At 31.8% G+C, this 17,493-nt stretch overlaps 1 protein-coding gene across 10 annotated transcripts in view; it reads right to left on the bottom strand.

The window, feature by feature from the left end:
* sky (GTPase-activating protein skywalker) overlaps window positions 1-17,493 on the bottom strand; it is a 207,937-nt gene that overhangs the window by 182,432 nt on the left and 8,012 nt on the right. For all 10 annotated transcript variants that reach the window (XM_076400870.1, XM_076400863.1, XM_076400868.1 and 7 more), the window contains exons 2-3: window positions 14,617-14,934; window positions 8,324-8,613 (exon numbers count right to left, since the gene is read on the bottom strand). In XM_076400870.1, coding sequence (XP_076256985.1) covers window positions 8,324-8,613; window positions 14,617-14,858 — 532 coding nt within the window. In that variant the 5' untranslated portion in view covers window positions 14,859-14,934. The remainder of the gene's footprint in view (window positions 1-8,323; window positions 8,614-14,616; window positions 14,935-17,493) is intronic.

Below are 17,493 nucleotides of genomic sequence, written 5' to 3' on the forward strand. Positions count from 1 at the left end.
GTTCAGAAAGTCATTAAAGGCAAACTGGTGGATGAATCTACAAGCACTACTCACAAATAATTTTAGTACAACTATAAGCTGTCCAGACGGAACAACAACCACGTACATTTCTATAAGGGTATTTATTCGAAGTCCTAAGGCTGCGCGTTTATTTTGGTTTATGTTAGAATATATTTAAACCCACAGTGTTGTTTTGTATCGCTCTTTAAAAAGTCGCTATTTCTTTCCTTAAAATAAAATAGTTTAAAAGTAAATTAAAAGTTTTAGTTACTTGAAACTCTCCAGATTTCATAACTTAGATACACCGGACATCGATGTAATTCTGATTGGTGTTCAAAGTGGTATTAGTTTCAGGGTTTTTGTGTTAAATTTTTTAAATAAATTATTAATCTCGGGCCAAATATGAAATTAAATGAATTTGTATAAATCTATGTATGGTTGTTGATTACAGTCATCATCCGAATTGTTGCTATGAATTGTATTGTGAAAATGAGATATTAGATGACCTAAATATGTACAAAACCAGGTGTTCCTTTTTTTTAATATATTTTAAAGTCTCATTTTACCAACTATAGGTTTATCTGGACTGGGCCTAAAGTTTAACGTTGGCTCCGAACCACGGTACTCAGCATTAAGCCTACCGACTGGCGAGTGACCAACTTTAGAAATCATCCCAGAAGACATTCGGTCTTACCCAGCCTGGTTACTGGCGCGACTGGGATCATTTTCCTTCTCGGATTTTGCACTCTTGCCTAAAACATTAACAAATTTTAAACAATCACAAACATAAATTTACGACCATGCCCCAGCAGGATTCGAAGCCGCGGCTATCGAAATAGTAGGAGGACCGTCCCATCGCCTTTACCACTGCGCCACCCAGCCGGCATCAGCTGTTTCTGGTGTTATCATTAAACGACCAATCTATAATTAAATTGGTCGTCAGCTGATCTAGGCGGAATAGTTAGTTACCACGCCATCGGTGTTTCGATCGGAGAGAATTCCTAGATCTAAAAATAGCACCACCGGGGTTTCTCTGCCAAACGTCGTACGGACCGCCGCAATGTTTACACTTTTTGGAGAAATGTTCGGTTTGTGTTAAAGTGTATTTATTTTTACGGCGATGGCTCGAACGAAAATAATTGATGCACTTTTTAATCTCTTCCGCGGTTCGTCTGTTTATTCGCCCAATCCAACTCCAATTTCGAGAAAACGGTGTTAGATTAACATCTGAATTCAATCCAGCCCGTTACCGTGCGAAATTCTCGCTTTTCCAGTTTGTTATGTTTACTTTCTATCAAATAGAGTCAGCTGTTATTATCTATTACAGAATATGTATCTATTCCATAATATTGTTCTAGGGATTCAAGCTATTTTTCAAAATATTTGTTTATTAATACATAAACCAATTTAGTATTAGACTGACTTCTAATGGTGAATTTTTTCCCTATCTATAAATTTCCTAGCAAACTTTGAATATGCATCAGGAAGTTTAATGTTATTAATGAGACTTCATAACATCCGATCCGAATCATATCAGCCTTGTCCTTTCTCAGAATCGACTACAGCTTCAGATAGATAAATAGAAAAATCTAGCAAATGAGCAATAAGATCCAATACTCACGTAATATATAAAGGAAAACATAAAAATATAAAATCAAAGAAATTTCCATAGCACTTTTGGAGTTTCTTCAATGGATAATCCAGCATACAAATAATATTTAAGCCACAACTAAGTCTGTGTCTGTGTCTTGTGTCTCAGGCGGGTCCTAATGCTAAACCTGAAAGGATCCAATAAAGGTAGTGGTATAGGTAATAACAGTTTCTCCTCAGTATGAGAGAGAATATACAGGATAAACTTGTGATAAATAGGGTAAAAGAACATCAGCTAAGAGTGAGAATGCTTATACGCACGAGAGACTTAAACCATGACCAATCTTGATTAAAACTTGATGGCTAATGATCACAACATTCAATTCAATGAAGACGAAGCTATGGTTATTTTAGAAGGTCATCCTGAGAGAAAAACATGGGGATGATTTAGAGATGTATAATACCAAAACAGCCTCAATAAAGACAGGCTATGAAAATGCAAAGTCATAGTAAGTCATAGGTAACAGACACTTACTCAAATAGAATAATTTTCTCAGGAAAGACTCAATAATAGAGCTTCTCGCTTCGATTTTTTCTTCGGCTTTTATAGTCAACAAACACTGAAAAGGCTCCAATCAGAAAGCCGATAATTCAGGTATGAGGGACCGCGTAAGCCTCTATAGTCTAAGATAAAAAGAACTTAGGACATTAAAATATTAATGCATGATTTTGACACATCTATTAAAATAAATAATTTTCTATATATTTAGAAATATTACCAAAGAAGCTCTTTAAACGATTTCTAACAAAACAAATGCATAATAGTCAATTTGGATTCTGGATAACAAGAGATAATAGTCGAATGTAAGTGCTCCTGACTAACCAATATGAGTTTAAGACCCTTCTGATAATATTATTTTAAAAAAGCTATGCTTTAGTTTGGTAAAAATGATCCGAAACCAAAATGTGTTCCGGAAGCAAGACAAAAATGTAAGTTATTTTCAATTGATAGATAATATAACCTATGTTAGTTCAGAATATTTTTTTATGTTACTGATCCTATTAACACGGAGGCATATATTGTTAAAATTTAAGATATTATTAATTTGGTAAATACATATTATACCAAAAAGTATCAGTAGTTTGGTGCCTTCAAGGGGTAAATTGAGTTTTGAAAAAATATAGAAGAGATAGGGCAAAGGTCATATCTAGTCAATATGGTTGCTCAATACTATATGTTGAGTTTTTAACATGAACGTATCGACTTTTTTCAGCAAATATCCCATGACCACCAAGATAATTAAAAAGTATTGAGTTATATCTAGGCGTCAACAACTTCGTTCGTTATTCCTAACAAATTGTCAGCTGGTTTAGTAGAAATAAATAGCACCGATGTCCCATTGGAAATTCTCAGCACTAAAAATAGAACCATCGATAAAAATTATTTGGCAATCGTTAGGCAAGTCACTCTAGTTTTAATATAGTTCGAGGAAGAATACGATTTAAGTTTACGGATATTATATTTAGCTTCATCCCATACATTAAGGACATTTATAATTTATCAAATTCAGCTGATATATTCAGAATTTTCTTGCATAATTAATTAAGTTTAAAAGCGCCATGGCCAATATTGTTTTTCAGGACTGTATAATTAGAAGGTAAAACAAAATATTAATAAAACGCCCTAAGACAATAAAATTAAAAATACAAAATTAGTTATTGATTGTTCTAAAAATATGAAATATCTCAGTGTATTGAAAACAAAATACTGATATGCCAACTGGTCTTGAAACCTATATAGTCACGTTTTTCAACTGTGCGGATGTACAAAGAAAAATAATTATAACAGCTTCGTCAACATTACCATGCTCGTTGATGACAATACTATAAAAATATATAGACTTTTTTCATATTATAGACTTAATTTAAGACACACACTATACTTCATTCACTCACTAAAATATGTTGCGAATATTTATAAACTCAGTTGTACTTTTAGTCACAGAAACTGGTGTATTTATTCCATACTTAGTTTTGCAATTTAAACTACTTAACGACTTTTATAATCTATTATTATCTTAATTCATGATATGAAAATAAACACTTAAATACTATAAAAACAGAAAATCATTGATTTAAGAAGGTGAGAGATATATTAAAGACAAATATAGAAAATTATTTCTAGATCCCAAGGTGATAAAAAATAACTTAGACCTAGAAGTTGAAAACAGTACAACGAGCTGTTCTAAAGCAACTAAATAGTACTTGGATATCTCATAGAAACATACTGATAATTAAAACAAACTATAATCCTAGCCTTGTAAGGATATAGCTACAAGAATTTCATTCTCAATTAATTGAATATCATAAACATCTGAACCAATAATTTTGAAATTTGATATTATTGAATTCAATATTTGCTCAAATATTATTTCTAAATATCATTTATGATTCTAAGAAGGTCAATTAATGGTCCAATTAATTGAAGTTACTAAACACAATTGACAATGTGGAAAATATTTTTTTAAATAACAAAAATCTGAATTTATAAAAAAAGTTAAACTATACAGAGATTTTACATAATAGATTAAATACTAATTAATATACGATTCCAACAATGAGTAAGTCAAGAGAATTTATCTTTTTTGAACAGGGGCTAAGAAGAGAGTCATATAGTTCCAAAATTGTCGAAGTCGATGGTCTGAATAACGTGTTTTCATTATTATGTTTTATGGCTTCGTTAATAAGAAAAAAAATTGACTCATTTGACGACCAGAACATGCCTCGGTTGCAGATGCATACACAATATCTTACTGTTTCGTGCAGATTTTGAACTGAAGCATGAAGCATGAAGTAAGTTGAATGGAAGCATCATTTTCTCGAAAAAGGTAGTCGGTAATTTGAAAACAGAATTTCTCCTTTCTGTCTAAATCGAATAAATTTATGATAATGGATGGCATATAGATTGAGAAAACAATTAAAAGGCTGCATGAGATAATGATCAGAATTGGCTCCTTGCAGACCACATTAGGTTCTTGAAGTCAAAATGTCCACAACTTGCATATTGAAGGCGGAAACTCGAGCTGGTATCAATAAAATTCAGTCATATTTGTATAAAATTGTCCTGAAAAATCCAACAAAATAACGCGTATGTACCATCAAAATAATACTTTTCTGAATTTAAATGATTATGAACCGTGTTGCCTCTTTAACTCATATCTTACATACATTTTGGGAGAACCAACAATAATATGTTATAGCTAAAGATAAATTAATATTCATTCCATTAGTAATCTTTACTGATTCTATCGATTTACCATTTCTTACTAATTGAAAAATACATCCATGACCTTAAATAAGCATTTTTAATAGTACCCTATTTTGTATTAATTTCTATATAACAGAGTGTCATAAGAATATTACGCAACCGATATTATTCAGATAAAACAATATTTATACCGTCAAGGTACAAAACGCGCAAGCCCACATTGATTATCAATTATCTTCACTTTTCTGATTTAGAACGTTTACTTTCCATCAGAACCGAATCAGCTGATATGATTCATTAAATGATATCAAGCCTTATCGTTCGACGACCAATTTATAATGAAGTTTATCGACAGCTGATCAAGACAGAATAGTTATCACGTTAACGGAGTTTAATGTTGTTAAGAAGTTACTCTCTAGTTTTATCTGATGTTTACGCTTCTCAACTAAGTTGTATTGTCTGTATTCTCAAGTAGGAAATTTGGGTTATAAACATGATGTTAACCAAAATGTAAACAACTATTAATAAATAATAAATTAAGTAAGACAATTAATGAATATTGCGTGATTGTCTTAATCAACTATAAAAACTCACATAAATCAAAGTTATTAGTCACTTCTTATACAAACACAAACTATTATTAGAGACCTATTATTATATCCATACAAATAACACATGGGCTGAAAAGTCCCGGACGTAACAAAGAAAACGCTTTTTTTTTGTTCAAAATTGGCTTTATTCAACGTAATTTTCATCAAGAACCACACAACAGCGCCGCTCTAACATTTCAATACCACTTTTGTAGAACGATTTATCACTTGCTTCAAAACAGACTTGTCACCAGTTGCTCTCCACTCAGATGACGTTTTGATTCCTGTTGATGGATCTATGTTTCATCCATTGTCACGTATCGACGCAAAAATTGCAGTTTGTTACGTTTAAACATGGCCAAACACTGCTGGGAATCATCAACACGTTCTTGTTTTTGGTCAACAGTGAACAAACGCTCATACAATATAAAACCAACACGTTCTTTTGATATCTTTACGACGTTTGGTAACTTACGCAACTTCACTTTTCGATCATTCAAAACGATTTTCTCGATTTTTAAAAATATTTTCTGGTGTAACCACTTAATTTAAACATCTACTGCGTTCTATATCATTCGTGTCTCTAGGAACACGTTTGAAGTCAGCAAACCAACGTTTTATTGTTCTTTCTGATGAAGCGGTGTCCTTATAACACTTTTCAAGGTATTGCTTCGCTTTTCCCATCAAGAAGCACTGTAAAATTAAAAGACGAAATTGCTTTTGATCCATTGTTTTGAAAATAACAAAAGTAGGATCACTCTTAGCACAATAACTCACAAACTTATGAGTAGAATATCATGAAGTTTTAACACCCTTCTTTTGAAGGTTAGCACTAACTGAAAAAGCGGCGAATGCAATAAAACTAGCGCCATATATCCCGGAACGTTTCAGCCTATGTGTTATATACATTTTTTGTAACATTTGATTACTGAATGATAATAAGCACTAACTAATATGTTTAATAATTTTTCCCATTTTTCCATCCAATTTGTGAACACAATTTTGTGCTTCAGAGGTTAATATGTTTACTTAATATATTATAACGTCAATAAAGTCAATAAAGTTTATTTAATCATTTCTAGTATCAAGAATTAATCAATATTTGTTGTATTATATAATAATTGAAATATATTTTTAAAAAAATAATTTTTAATATTTAATAGTGCAATTAATATGCATCATAACTTCATACAATACTGTTAAGCGAATATTTTTTTAAACATAAATTGAAAGCTAGACGTTAACGAATCATCGAAGGATATACGATATTCCATTGCTACTGCCCACAAAAACAAAGGTTCTGTCTGTAAAATTGAACCATTTCTCAAGGATCCGTTTTAAACATGACCTCACAGTTTAAAGAAAACAGAAATATACAATGAAAAACTTAACACAGCTGTTGTTCGAAAGGAATATATGTAAAATTAATCATCCGAATGCCAATAAAATCTCCTAGATTTTTGAGAAACCTACAAGTAGTCTTGACTTCGTTTGAAAAATAATCACTTCTTTGTTTTCTTTATCGTTATTATAACTGTTTACTGCTAATCAGTAAATAATGATGATTAAATAAAATGATTTGAACACCACAAATACTATGAAATAAACTTGGTTGTCTATGAACACTGAATAAAACTGAATACATCAATTCAAACCTGAAATTCAATCACAGAATTTTTTTTAATCCGTGATTCAAGAAGCAGAATCATCCAATGTTTCAATCCAACAGAAAGTGTAACATAAATATAAGGCCATAAGATCGTGAAATTTTTCGTAGCTCTAAAAAATAATTTCGAACATTTCCAAAATTAAAAGACAAGTTTTAGTTAAATAATAAACTTAAATGATAACTTTTAGTTTTTCAATAAAACATTTTTTAAAATAAGTGAATATATATTACTAAATTATGTTAACAAAATTTAAAAATAATATGTTTTTAGCTCTCACCGCTTTTATGCAAACAAATATTTCTATATTTACATTTTTTTTATATAGTAAAATTAAATATATTTTACATATACAAAAAATAATTGAAATAAATAATATTTTTGATTTTTAGAACACCAGTAATGAGTGTGAGAATCCACAATAATCAAGAATCACAAAAGTACGTATCTAACAAAATCGGATTAATAAATTTCATGTTAAAGTTGCGATTGATAATTTATTTGATAAAATATAACCAAAAATTACAGCAATCTGCTCTGATAAGTCGAAGAATAATAAGAGCGAATTACTTGAGTCTTCAGTGACTAACGACATAAAAATTGACTAATCTGATGGCAAAAATGGTTGGTTTGTCTAAAAAATATATAAGATTGTTGAAAATAATAAAAACCATTATCGAACCATTTCTATTCGGGAAAAATTATAGAAATATTTTTATCGATTTTATAGATATACCGACATTTTTTTAACAAGCCTATGATGTTAACGTCATTTTGATCTGTACGTGTGTAACTTCGACAATTCCTATTTGCGCTAATGCGTAACCACACACCACTTATAATTGTTAGTATTCGTAACTTCGAAAAATAAATTATTTTGATGCTTTCGTACCCAACGATCATTATGTCCTAATTGTACACTGACATCATATGATACCAGCGAATGTTTTGGAGTGAATTTAAATCCTATAATAGATTTTTTTTCCTGAAACCTCTATTTCCTAGAGATATAGTTTCAAGAAATAGTAAGTACATTTTATAGAAGGATTTTTCATAGTTATAAATTATTTTCGTTGATTATTTTATATCAATAAAAAAATAGTTAAATAAAAACATGTTTCATGTAATGTATAATTTAATTTGATTTTAAGTGTTACAACGTCTGTTATTTTATCGAAAGTGTAATTATAAATAAATCAAAGACTTACCTGATACATAATGCAGTAATAAAGCGCAAATGGGATAGATGGCGGGACTGTAGACGATGTCTGGACAGGCGTAACCAAGGACGCTTACAACGCGATCTGCGCATGCCCGGCCCGACCTAGTCAGGTGATAGGCGTGACATCTCGATGGTTCAACAAATGGTGGTAAACCGACTGGTCTATCGGGCAATTCCATAGAGCCGAATACTTGTACCACCATGTCCCAGTAAAAGCCATCTCCCGAAAAGACCCCCGTACTGCCATGTTGCGTACACAACATTGGCCATAGCTCTCTAAAAAAGACGAATAAGAGAATGTTAATCCTTGAAAATTAAAAACTGATACTACAAAATATGAAGAAATACATTGACGACATGGCGTATAACGAAAATGAAATAATGACATTGGTTTAACGACTAAAACAAGCTGATTAACTTTACTTATCACAGGGTTTAACAACTTTTAAAAAATTATGTCCTGATGAAGATGTGTAATTATGATGTCCCGATGAAGACTCAACAACAAGTGAATCAATGACGAACAGCAATAAAAACATTAAATATGGTAAGATCACTCGAGTGGGCCAAGTGATAGCAAAAATAGTGAACAGGGGATACGAGAAATTGTATGATCTGGAAAACGTGCAATCATCACTTTTATTGATGTTTTTTCTGAGCATCACTTTGAACATATTTATTTTAGTTAGCCCTAATCCTCAAAAGATGCGTGTATAAATCTTACAGCTGTCGGATAATTAGTTTGTGAATTATAGTATTTTGAGTGAAGCAACTTTTGTTATTGTGAATGAAATGGATAAACGACGAGTTGATGATTCGGTTCAGTGTTTGAAGATGATCAAGCGTAATAAACCCGAGTTTTGCATCGATATGTGACAATGGCTGAAACATGGCTCCATTATTTTACTCCGAAGTCCAATCGACAGACATCCGAGTGGCTGCATACGATGAACCCGCTCCAAAGCGTGGGAAAACGCAACAGTCGGCTGGCAAGGTTATGGCGTCTGTATTTTGGGATGCGCATGGAATAATTTTCATTGACTACCTTGACAAAGGAAGGACCACCAACAGCGAATATTACATAGCGTTATGGGACCGTTTGAAGGACGAAACCGCCGAAAAAGGACCGCATTTGAAAAAAGAAATTGCTGCTTCACCAAGATTATGCACCGTGTCACAAGTCAGTGAAAACGATGGCAATCCATGAATTGCGCTTCGAATTGCTTCCTCACCCACTGTATTCTCCAGATTTGGCCACCAGCGACTATTTCCCGTTGTACTGTGGTAGGCTGGAGACTTTTCAGATGACCTGTTATGTTCTCCCAAAAATGATTAAGATGGTTCCATTAGCTGCCTACGAATGCGAAATGCATCAGTCAAATTTATTTCAGATCCGAACATGTGTTCGCCAAGGAGGTGTGGTTTCTGCACTGTCTTTTAACATAGTAGTGAATGAAATTATACAAAAAATATTTTAAATATGAGATCGATCAATTGATTCTAATGAGAGCGCTGTATTAACTGATGCAGATATTCAGCCTTCTAAAAGTCTTGAGAATTAATGAAAAAAAGACCAGTATGAAAAAGAAAACAACAAAAGTATTAACAAGTAACGGATCGCCTGCTATTATGATACAAAGTGCAAAAGAAATGTTACACTCGAGACTAAAATACGGTGGATCTGACATCTGTAAGCTTGAAACCTTTCAAGCACGATCTGTAATACAAATTCTACATACATGTTCCTATTAGAAATTTAGAAAGTCATTCGATTAAGATGCGAAAATCGACAGTTGAGGAATAAATCCAGATACGCAGATTACAAAGGGTTTGAAAATTACTATAATCTACCTAAAATAGCAGTGAACTCACGTCATCAAGATCTCTAAATATATTGGCTATTGCAGCTTGTAAATTCGTTTTAATATCAGAGAATATTTTCCTTCTTATTTCATTCTAGTTAAAAAGAGACTATGCTGTCTGATGCGTCCAAACATATAACCTAATCAGTCTACAAAATTCGTCCTGTTGTCAACTGCCTGCAGGTTATAAATATATATATCTCTGATTAAAAATGCCGGCGCCAATAAATAGTCAGTCAGAAACTAAACCGATAATTACCAGCGATAGAGAAGTGAGTATTGATACTATTAAATATTAAGTTGCTGAGATTTATTTCAAAGATAATGCTCACGGTTGGGAAACATAGGATCTAATAGTGTAAAGATAACCCACCAAGAGGTTGAATGTTTAACTTTCAGACATTGCTTCTTAAAAGCATACAATAAAATTAAGGAAGATTTGTTGTTTTTATTTCTGTATGGACGTAAATATTTCAAAAAATAAAATTAGACGACCCTTGGCAGGACGTTAATAAAAAGAGTATAAAGACAATAAAAGCTGATGGAAAAAAAGTAAAAGTTAGAATAAGGTCTGTTAATCATAACATTTTGTAATAATTAATTGCAGATTATTGTTCTTCATACTATAATAGGAATGGTTTTATTACCTACTATGGAGAAATAAATCATAGGTTTTTGCTATATTCTCAGTTGCTAAAGAACTAGAAGGAACCTTCAGTTAGAATTATAGATGCATCGTGCAATAGCACATTGGTGGAAAAGATTCCAACAAGTGGATTGGTAAAGGCTGTAATTAAGGAATGGTTTGCTTAACATAAATTAATTTTTGAAGATACCATGTTAAAAGTAAGAAGCATTTCAAATTATTGCTTCGTAAATATAAATAAAATGTTTAATTATGTTTTATTTAATTTACTTTTTTACAAATAGGCCTGAAAAAAAAATACACAGTATATCAGATGGCTGAACAATATAGTCACAGATTGTAACGTCTTCCTCCTTATCACTGCATATTCAACCAAATCGAATTATTATGGGATCCGCAAAAGAATTACTACAATAGACATGCAGATTGAGAAAGATATACAAGCAAAAACTGTTTGAATATGTGGGAGGAAGGATTGTCTACAACAATACATTTTACACTGAGGAAGACATTGCCAAATGGTGGAATTGTGAACAAGTTCATCGTGAAATTGGAAATTAACAGCTTAGTCATTGACTTGAACAGTGGCTTAAAAAATGAATATGAGTAATTGAACATTTTTGGATGTGGGGTTATTGATGAGAGTGGAAACAACTAACGGTGACTATGTAATTAATATAGTATAATTGCAGAAAATTATTTTGTAGAATATGAAAGACTTATGAGCATAGATGCGTGTAATTGTTCAGAGAATACAGTGATTAAATCCAATTTTATCACGAAAAATGTATCCAGGCAGTAACTGAAGAAACTAAAGAGAAATATCGTGATATCATAATAAGTTGACAATGAAACACTGACGAAAGAAACAAGAACATAAAAAGGTAAATATGCTCTTAAATAAAAATAAAATACATTACTTGACACTATTGTGACTTTCTTTCCAAGCTTATCGGTTAAAATATTATCGTCAGTCAGACCACAATGTAAAACCGCAGATTGCAGTAGTAACAACCCAAATCACTGTTTGCATCTTACATATAAAATGTATGAGCCCGAGCCCAAAAAATAAAAAAATAATAATATAATTTTGGGACATATATAAAAAATTAAATTATCAACAAAACAAATCTAAATTAATATAAATGTTTGGGTTCGGCACCGACTTCAAAGTAGTTAGTTGGTAGTAGTTAAGATAATATTGTAAATAGATAAATAGGTTTAGGTAGGTAATAAGCTAACTTTTGTGTATATAGTTAAATATAAAATACGCGTAGTAGATAGATTAAATAAGGTTTTTCTTTATTTTTATTTAGTTATTACAACGACTATTATGTATATATTTTAGTTTAAAATGTTTTTTTGTGTTAAAAATCTAAATTTGATTATTTTTTCAATTTTTAGTGAGTTCTTTATTTATTTTTTTGAAGTCGGTTTTTTTTTGTTAAACATATTTTTAGTACATTTAATGCATATTTTATCAAAGGACTTGGCTTCAGTCAATTATGCAGTCACAATAGTTAGAGTTAGAGTTCTTTTATAATATTTACATTTAACACTTTTCCACACCACATATAATTAGGTAGTATTCTAGGCTATTTCTTTATAGAGTGGAAGAAGAAGAAGAAGACCTTTTATTATATTTACATTTAACTCTTTTCCACACCACATATAAGGTGGTATTCTAGGCCATTTCTTCATAGAGTGATATTCCCTGGAGACCTTTTATTATATTTGCATTTATCTCTTTTCCATACCACGTATAAGGTAGTATTCTAGGCACATTTCTTTTAACCTAATCTACCTAAGAAAATTGTATATTCAGATAATATAATTTACTTTCATTAGGGTATTTAGATTTCACACTTTTTTTAATTTTTTCATTTTACATTTTCACACTTTTTACTTTTAGTTTTTGTTTCCGTAATTCTCCTTAGTTTCTTCTGTTACTACCTATGTAGATTTTTCTTAATAAAATTAGATTTAACCACTGTATTCTCTCTAATGTATTTCATGAGCATTCTCACATACCTATACACACAAATATTTCACACTATACAATACAATTTTCTACAGTTATCCGCTATCAATTATATATACACCTTTAATGTATATATAATTGAGTTATACACACACCATAGTTGTTTCCACTATCATCATGATTGGATCATAATCAGATATCCCAAAAGTTTCGCCCACTATCACTTTCTGGGTCACTTCTCACCTGTGTATCCATTGTAACCTTTGCCACACCACATATCAATTAAATTGGATTGAATATGTAGTGATAGGGAGGAAGACGTAATACTTTTGTGACCATATTTGCCTTTTTTACTCTTTTTATTAGCTCTTATTATCTGTTCCTTTTTGAAATATCCAAGCATCGTCTAGATACACAAATACAAAATTTTATTTTATGATTTTAAATGCAATTTCTGTAAGTTCCATTAGACCTTTTCGTGGGTTGGTTATCTTTACACCATTTAAATCCCATGTTCCCTAACAGTGTATGAAGTAATTTACATTCCTCAAAGCGCTGCAAGTTTATATCTAAAAAATTGTTTGTGGACTCACTGGTTTTATAAATTTCATAAATCTCGAATAGAGCTAACATCAAGACGATTCATCAACATTCATATGCATATTTTTTAATTTTTTGAGACATTTTAGTAACCTTAGCCATAATAATATTCAGTGCAGCTGCAATATATTAAAAATATTTTCAATAAAACTGCAGAAACGTAGTAGTTAATAGTACTAGTAATATACTACTTATTGACTTCGGTATTTTCAATCAGAGTAATCACAAATATTAAGTAGCGATTTGAAATTTATCAGAACGAGCAATGCACAAAAACAACGCTTGCCTGCTGACAATTTTCAAGGCAAGGTGATGAGACTTGAAATAAGTAAAGGTGAGTGTACAATTAATATACGATAACTGTAAGAAATCTTAATGTAGACTGTGAAGGATTTATGTGCACAGATATGTATGTAGTTGTTCAGAACATACATTGAAATTTTGTCTAAAATGTGTGAGGAAAAAAAGAATTATAACTGTTTTCCTGATATGATGAATGCATTAGGAAGAATGCAGCGATAAAATATTGTTTTATCAAGAAAGATGTAACACAACCAACCACAACCAACCAAAACACGACCCTAAGGTAGTAACAGAACAAACTAATGAGAAATATAGTGATATTAAAATGACTTTACAAAGAACCACTGTACCGAAGGAAGCAAGAATTGGATATACAATTGTTAATTAGGTGGATTAGGCCTCGAGGGGATACCACCATATAAAAAACGCGGCTAGAACTCATAGGTGGTGTAGAAAAGAGTTAAATGCAAATATAATAAAACACAACCCTAACCTAGAAACTATTATGATTGTATAATTAATTGTAGTTTTAAGTCCTTCCATAATAAAATAAATTATACCTAATAACACTCATTTTGTTTTATTATTTTATTTAGATTAGAATTTAGTTGAATACCTGAGCCAAAATCAACTAAAAGTCAGAGTTGATGCGGCAACATTGTGAGTTTTTGAGATCATCAATTCAGATAACGTGCGTTCATTGTTTTATCGAACGGACTATACCTTCGGGCGTATCAAGCAACATTCTATCTCTTTTTAACTGGAATAAAGTGAGTAGCAAAATACAGTCTCAGTTTAAAACGAATTTACAAATTGAAATAGGCAATACATTCGACATCAGAATGACGTGGGTTCATTGTTATTTTGGATCGCCTATAAGTACTTACTTTCGAATTGGATGATTGGCTGGCCACGCGTTAGTCCTGAGCAGCTGTTTGATCTCGTCATGCTTCCTGGCCTGCAGCAACGTCCTTATCTCGGACGCGTTCCTGAGGGGGCGCGCTGTCGGGCTGGGAGGTACGCTTACCACGCCCGCGGCATCGACTAGTAGGGTGAATGGTGGTGCTCCCCCCGCGGTGGGCGAGCCGGGTGGTAGGGCGGGGCCGGCCGCGCCGTCGGCGATTAGCATTTCGGACGGGGCGGGCGCGGACGCCGACGATGTCGACTGGCCTATGTTAAGTCCTGGAACATTTTGTTTGGATCACCTGGAAATCATGATAAAACACTACATAAAAATCGCACATAAACATCATCGGCCGAAAGGCCAATTATCAAACGTGCAGGTAAAACTCGATTTTGTAAAATGAGAGACGTTTTTATATTTCGGAAATAGTAGAAACTGTGAGTGACATAGTTGTTTTGGTCGCACTAAGCGATCTGTATGGGTACTGCTCTTATTTATGCACTATTTTAATATTTTGTGTTACATTATGTAGTTATAGATATTCTAAAATATATCTGTGATGTGACGGTTTCAAATGTAATACATCGGTAAAAATTCCTTGTTGTATATTTTCATTTCAAGGCAAAAATATTTTAGGGAAATATGGTTAAATCTTGCAAAGCGCGAACCAGCAGATATAGTTTGAACATGTGTAATTTATATATAGGCCGGCTTCGTTGACGCAGTGGTCAAGGAGGCAGGACGATCCAAACGTTGTGATAGTCGCGGGTTCGAATCCTTCCGGAGCATGAATGTACTTATGTTTGTGATTGTTAATTGTCTTTATAGGCAACAGTGGAAAATTCGACAAGAAATAACCCAGTCACCATCAGCTAGTAACCAGGCTGGGTAACACCGGATGTCTTCTGGGAAATATGGAAAATTACATATGATGGGTTTAGTAGTGCGTAAGTGTGCCTGGGTCAGTTTGATATGTCTGTGTTAGGTAAACAAAAGTTTTAAACATTTAGAAGAATATTTATGTACACTAAAGTTAAAGAAAGTAAAATAAACCAAACACTGACCTAGTTTTATGAGTTTATAGGAAATTTGATATGTTAAAGCATTTTCTAAAGTACTTGATATAATAAGTATTTTAGTGGCACCTGATTATAAGTTTGTAAAGCTATTATCAAAATAGTTCAAAATCACAATTTTCGTATCTTATTAATCCAAATATTATTATAATTACTGTTAATTTGTTAAGTAATTTGATACAACACAGGATACAATTTAGAGAGCAATTTTTACAATTTAGAATTAACATTCACCAAATACATATAATTTAAACGTATTTTTGTGTTTTAGTTATTACTAACCATGTAAAAGAATATTTTCGTAGCCCCGTAAAATACATTTGCATCTATCTGTTCTTTTTTGTAACTGTAAATTTTATCAGTAGGTTTTTACAACGTTGATTTGTCTTAGCAAATACAGAGCACTTGATTTCAATCAAACCATTTTCACCTAAGTTCCCAAATGGTGATTGTGCTGTTATTGGGTACTCTTTAAATTTATTACCTCCCCTTATTAATATTCTTGTCAAGTGTTATATTGGTAGTATTTTAACTAAATATTCAATATTCTACCACGTTTCATGGTTAGTGTGTCTGAAATACTCACTTACTTCAATTCTATAGAAGTTCAAGTGATCTTTTTAAGATGACTATTACAGTTACAATCACACAGTATAGAGCGCTATATATAGAGAGCTATATGCAAGCGCTTAATTGTTTCATTTAATTGTGAGCCTTGCCATAGCAATCACGATAGCAAATATTTTTATAGTTGGTATTTCTGTAAGGTTTCATATATTATTTTTGTTATCAAAATCCATAAAGATCAATTTTATTGTTATTAGATGTTGCTGAAGGATTGTGACCAAAAAATTGACATATTTCTGCAAACTTGAGCTTTATGGTTCCTGACAGGAATGGGTTAAAATCTCGTCGCCTACAATATAAAATATCTGAAGTTCTAGCATATTTAACAAATGAAATATATCTGTATTTCAAAAACTTGTTTATTTAATTTTTTTCTTTGCCGACAAAAATTTTCCAAACCAAACATTTTTTGAATGGTGCGAGAGTGTATTAGTGTTCAAACGGTACTACAAACCCACAAATAAGCTAATATTAAAGTTAATAAACAATAAAATATAAATAGTAGTTATAACTATTGTTCTTGCTCATAATTTTTAGTTTTAAATAGTAACAAAAAAGAAACACTAAAAAGTTATGATATGGTCCAGCACCCTCAAACAACTACAGACATTGGAACGATGTAAAAATATAACCTTTAATTGTAATACACTGAACAATTTAAGTAGGTTAATATATTGTAAAAATGTTAAGAAAAAGATTATGAATAATGGGTATGGACTATGTTCTTGTGGCATTCTGCAGCCACTGTTCAGATAATAACTTAAAATTTGTATAAAATTAACATGTAGGGCCACAATAATACTTGTCGTATTTCGGTCCAATAACGCTATGTAATAGTCGCTGTTGATGGTTCTTCCTCTTTCAAAGTAGTCAATGAATATTATTCCATGGGCGTATAAAATATAAATAGTAGCTATAACTATTGTTCTTGCTCATAATCTTTAGTTTCAAATAGTAACAAAAAAACACTAAAAAGTTATGATATGGTCCAGCACCCGCAAACAACTCCAGACATTGGGACGATGTAAAAATATAACCTTTAATTGTAATACACTGAACAATTTATGTAGATTAATATATTGTAAAAATGTTAAGAAAAAGATAATGAATAATGGGTATGACTATGTTCTTGTGGCATTCTGCAGTCACTGTTCAGA

The sequence above is a fragment of the Rhynchophorus ferrugineus genome, unplaced genomic scaffold (genome assembly GCF_030347505.1).
Source record: "Rhynchophorus ferrugineus isolate W39M unplaced genomic scaffold, kcgeb_rfMv2 rfM3, whole genome shotgun sequence".
NCBI lineage: Eukaryota > Metazoa > Arthropoda > Insecta > Coleoptera > Curculionidae > Rhynchophorus > Rhynchophorus ferrugineus.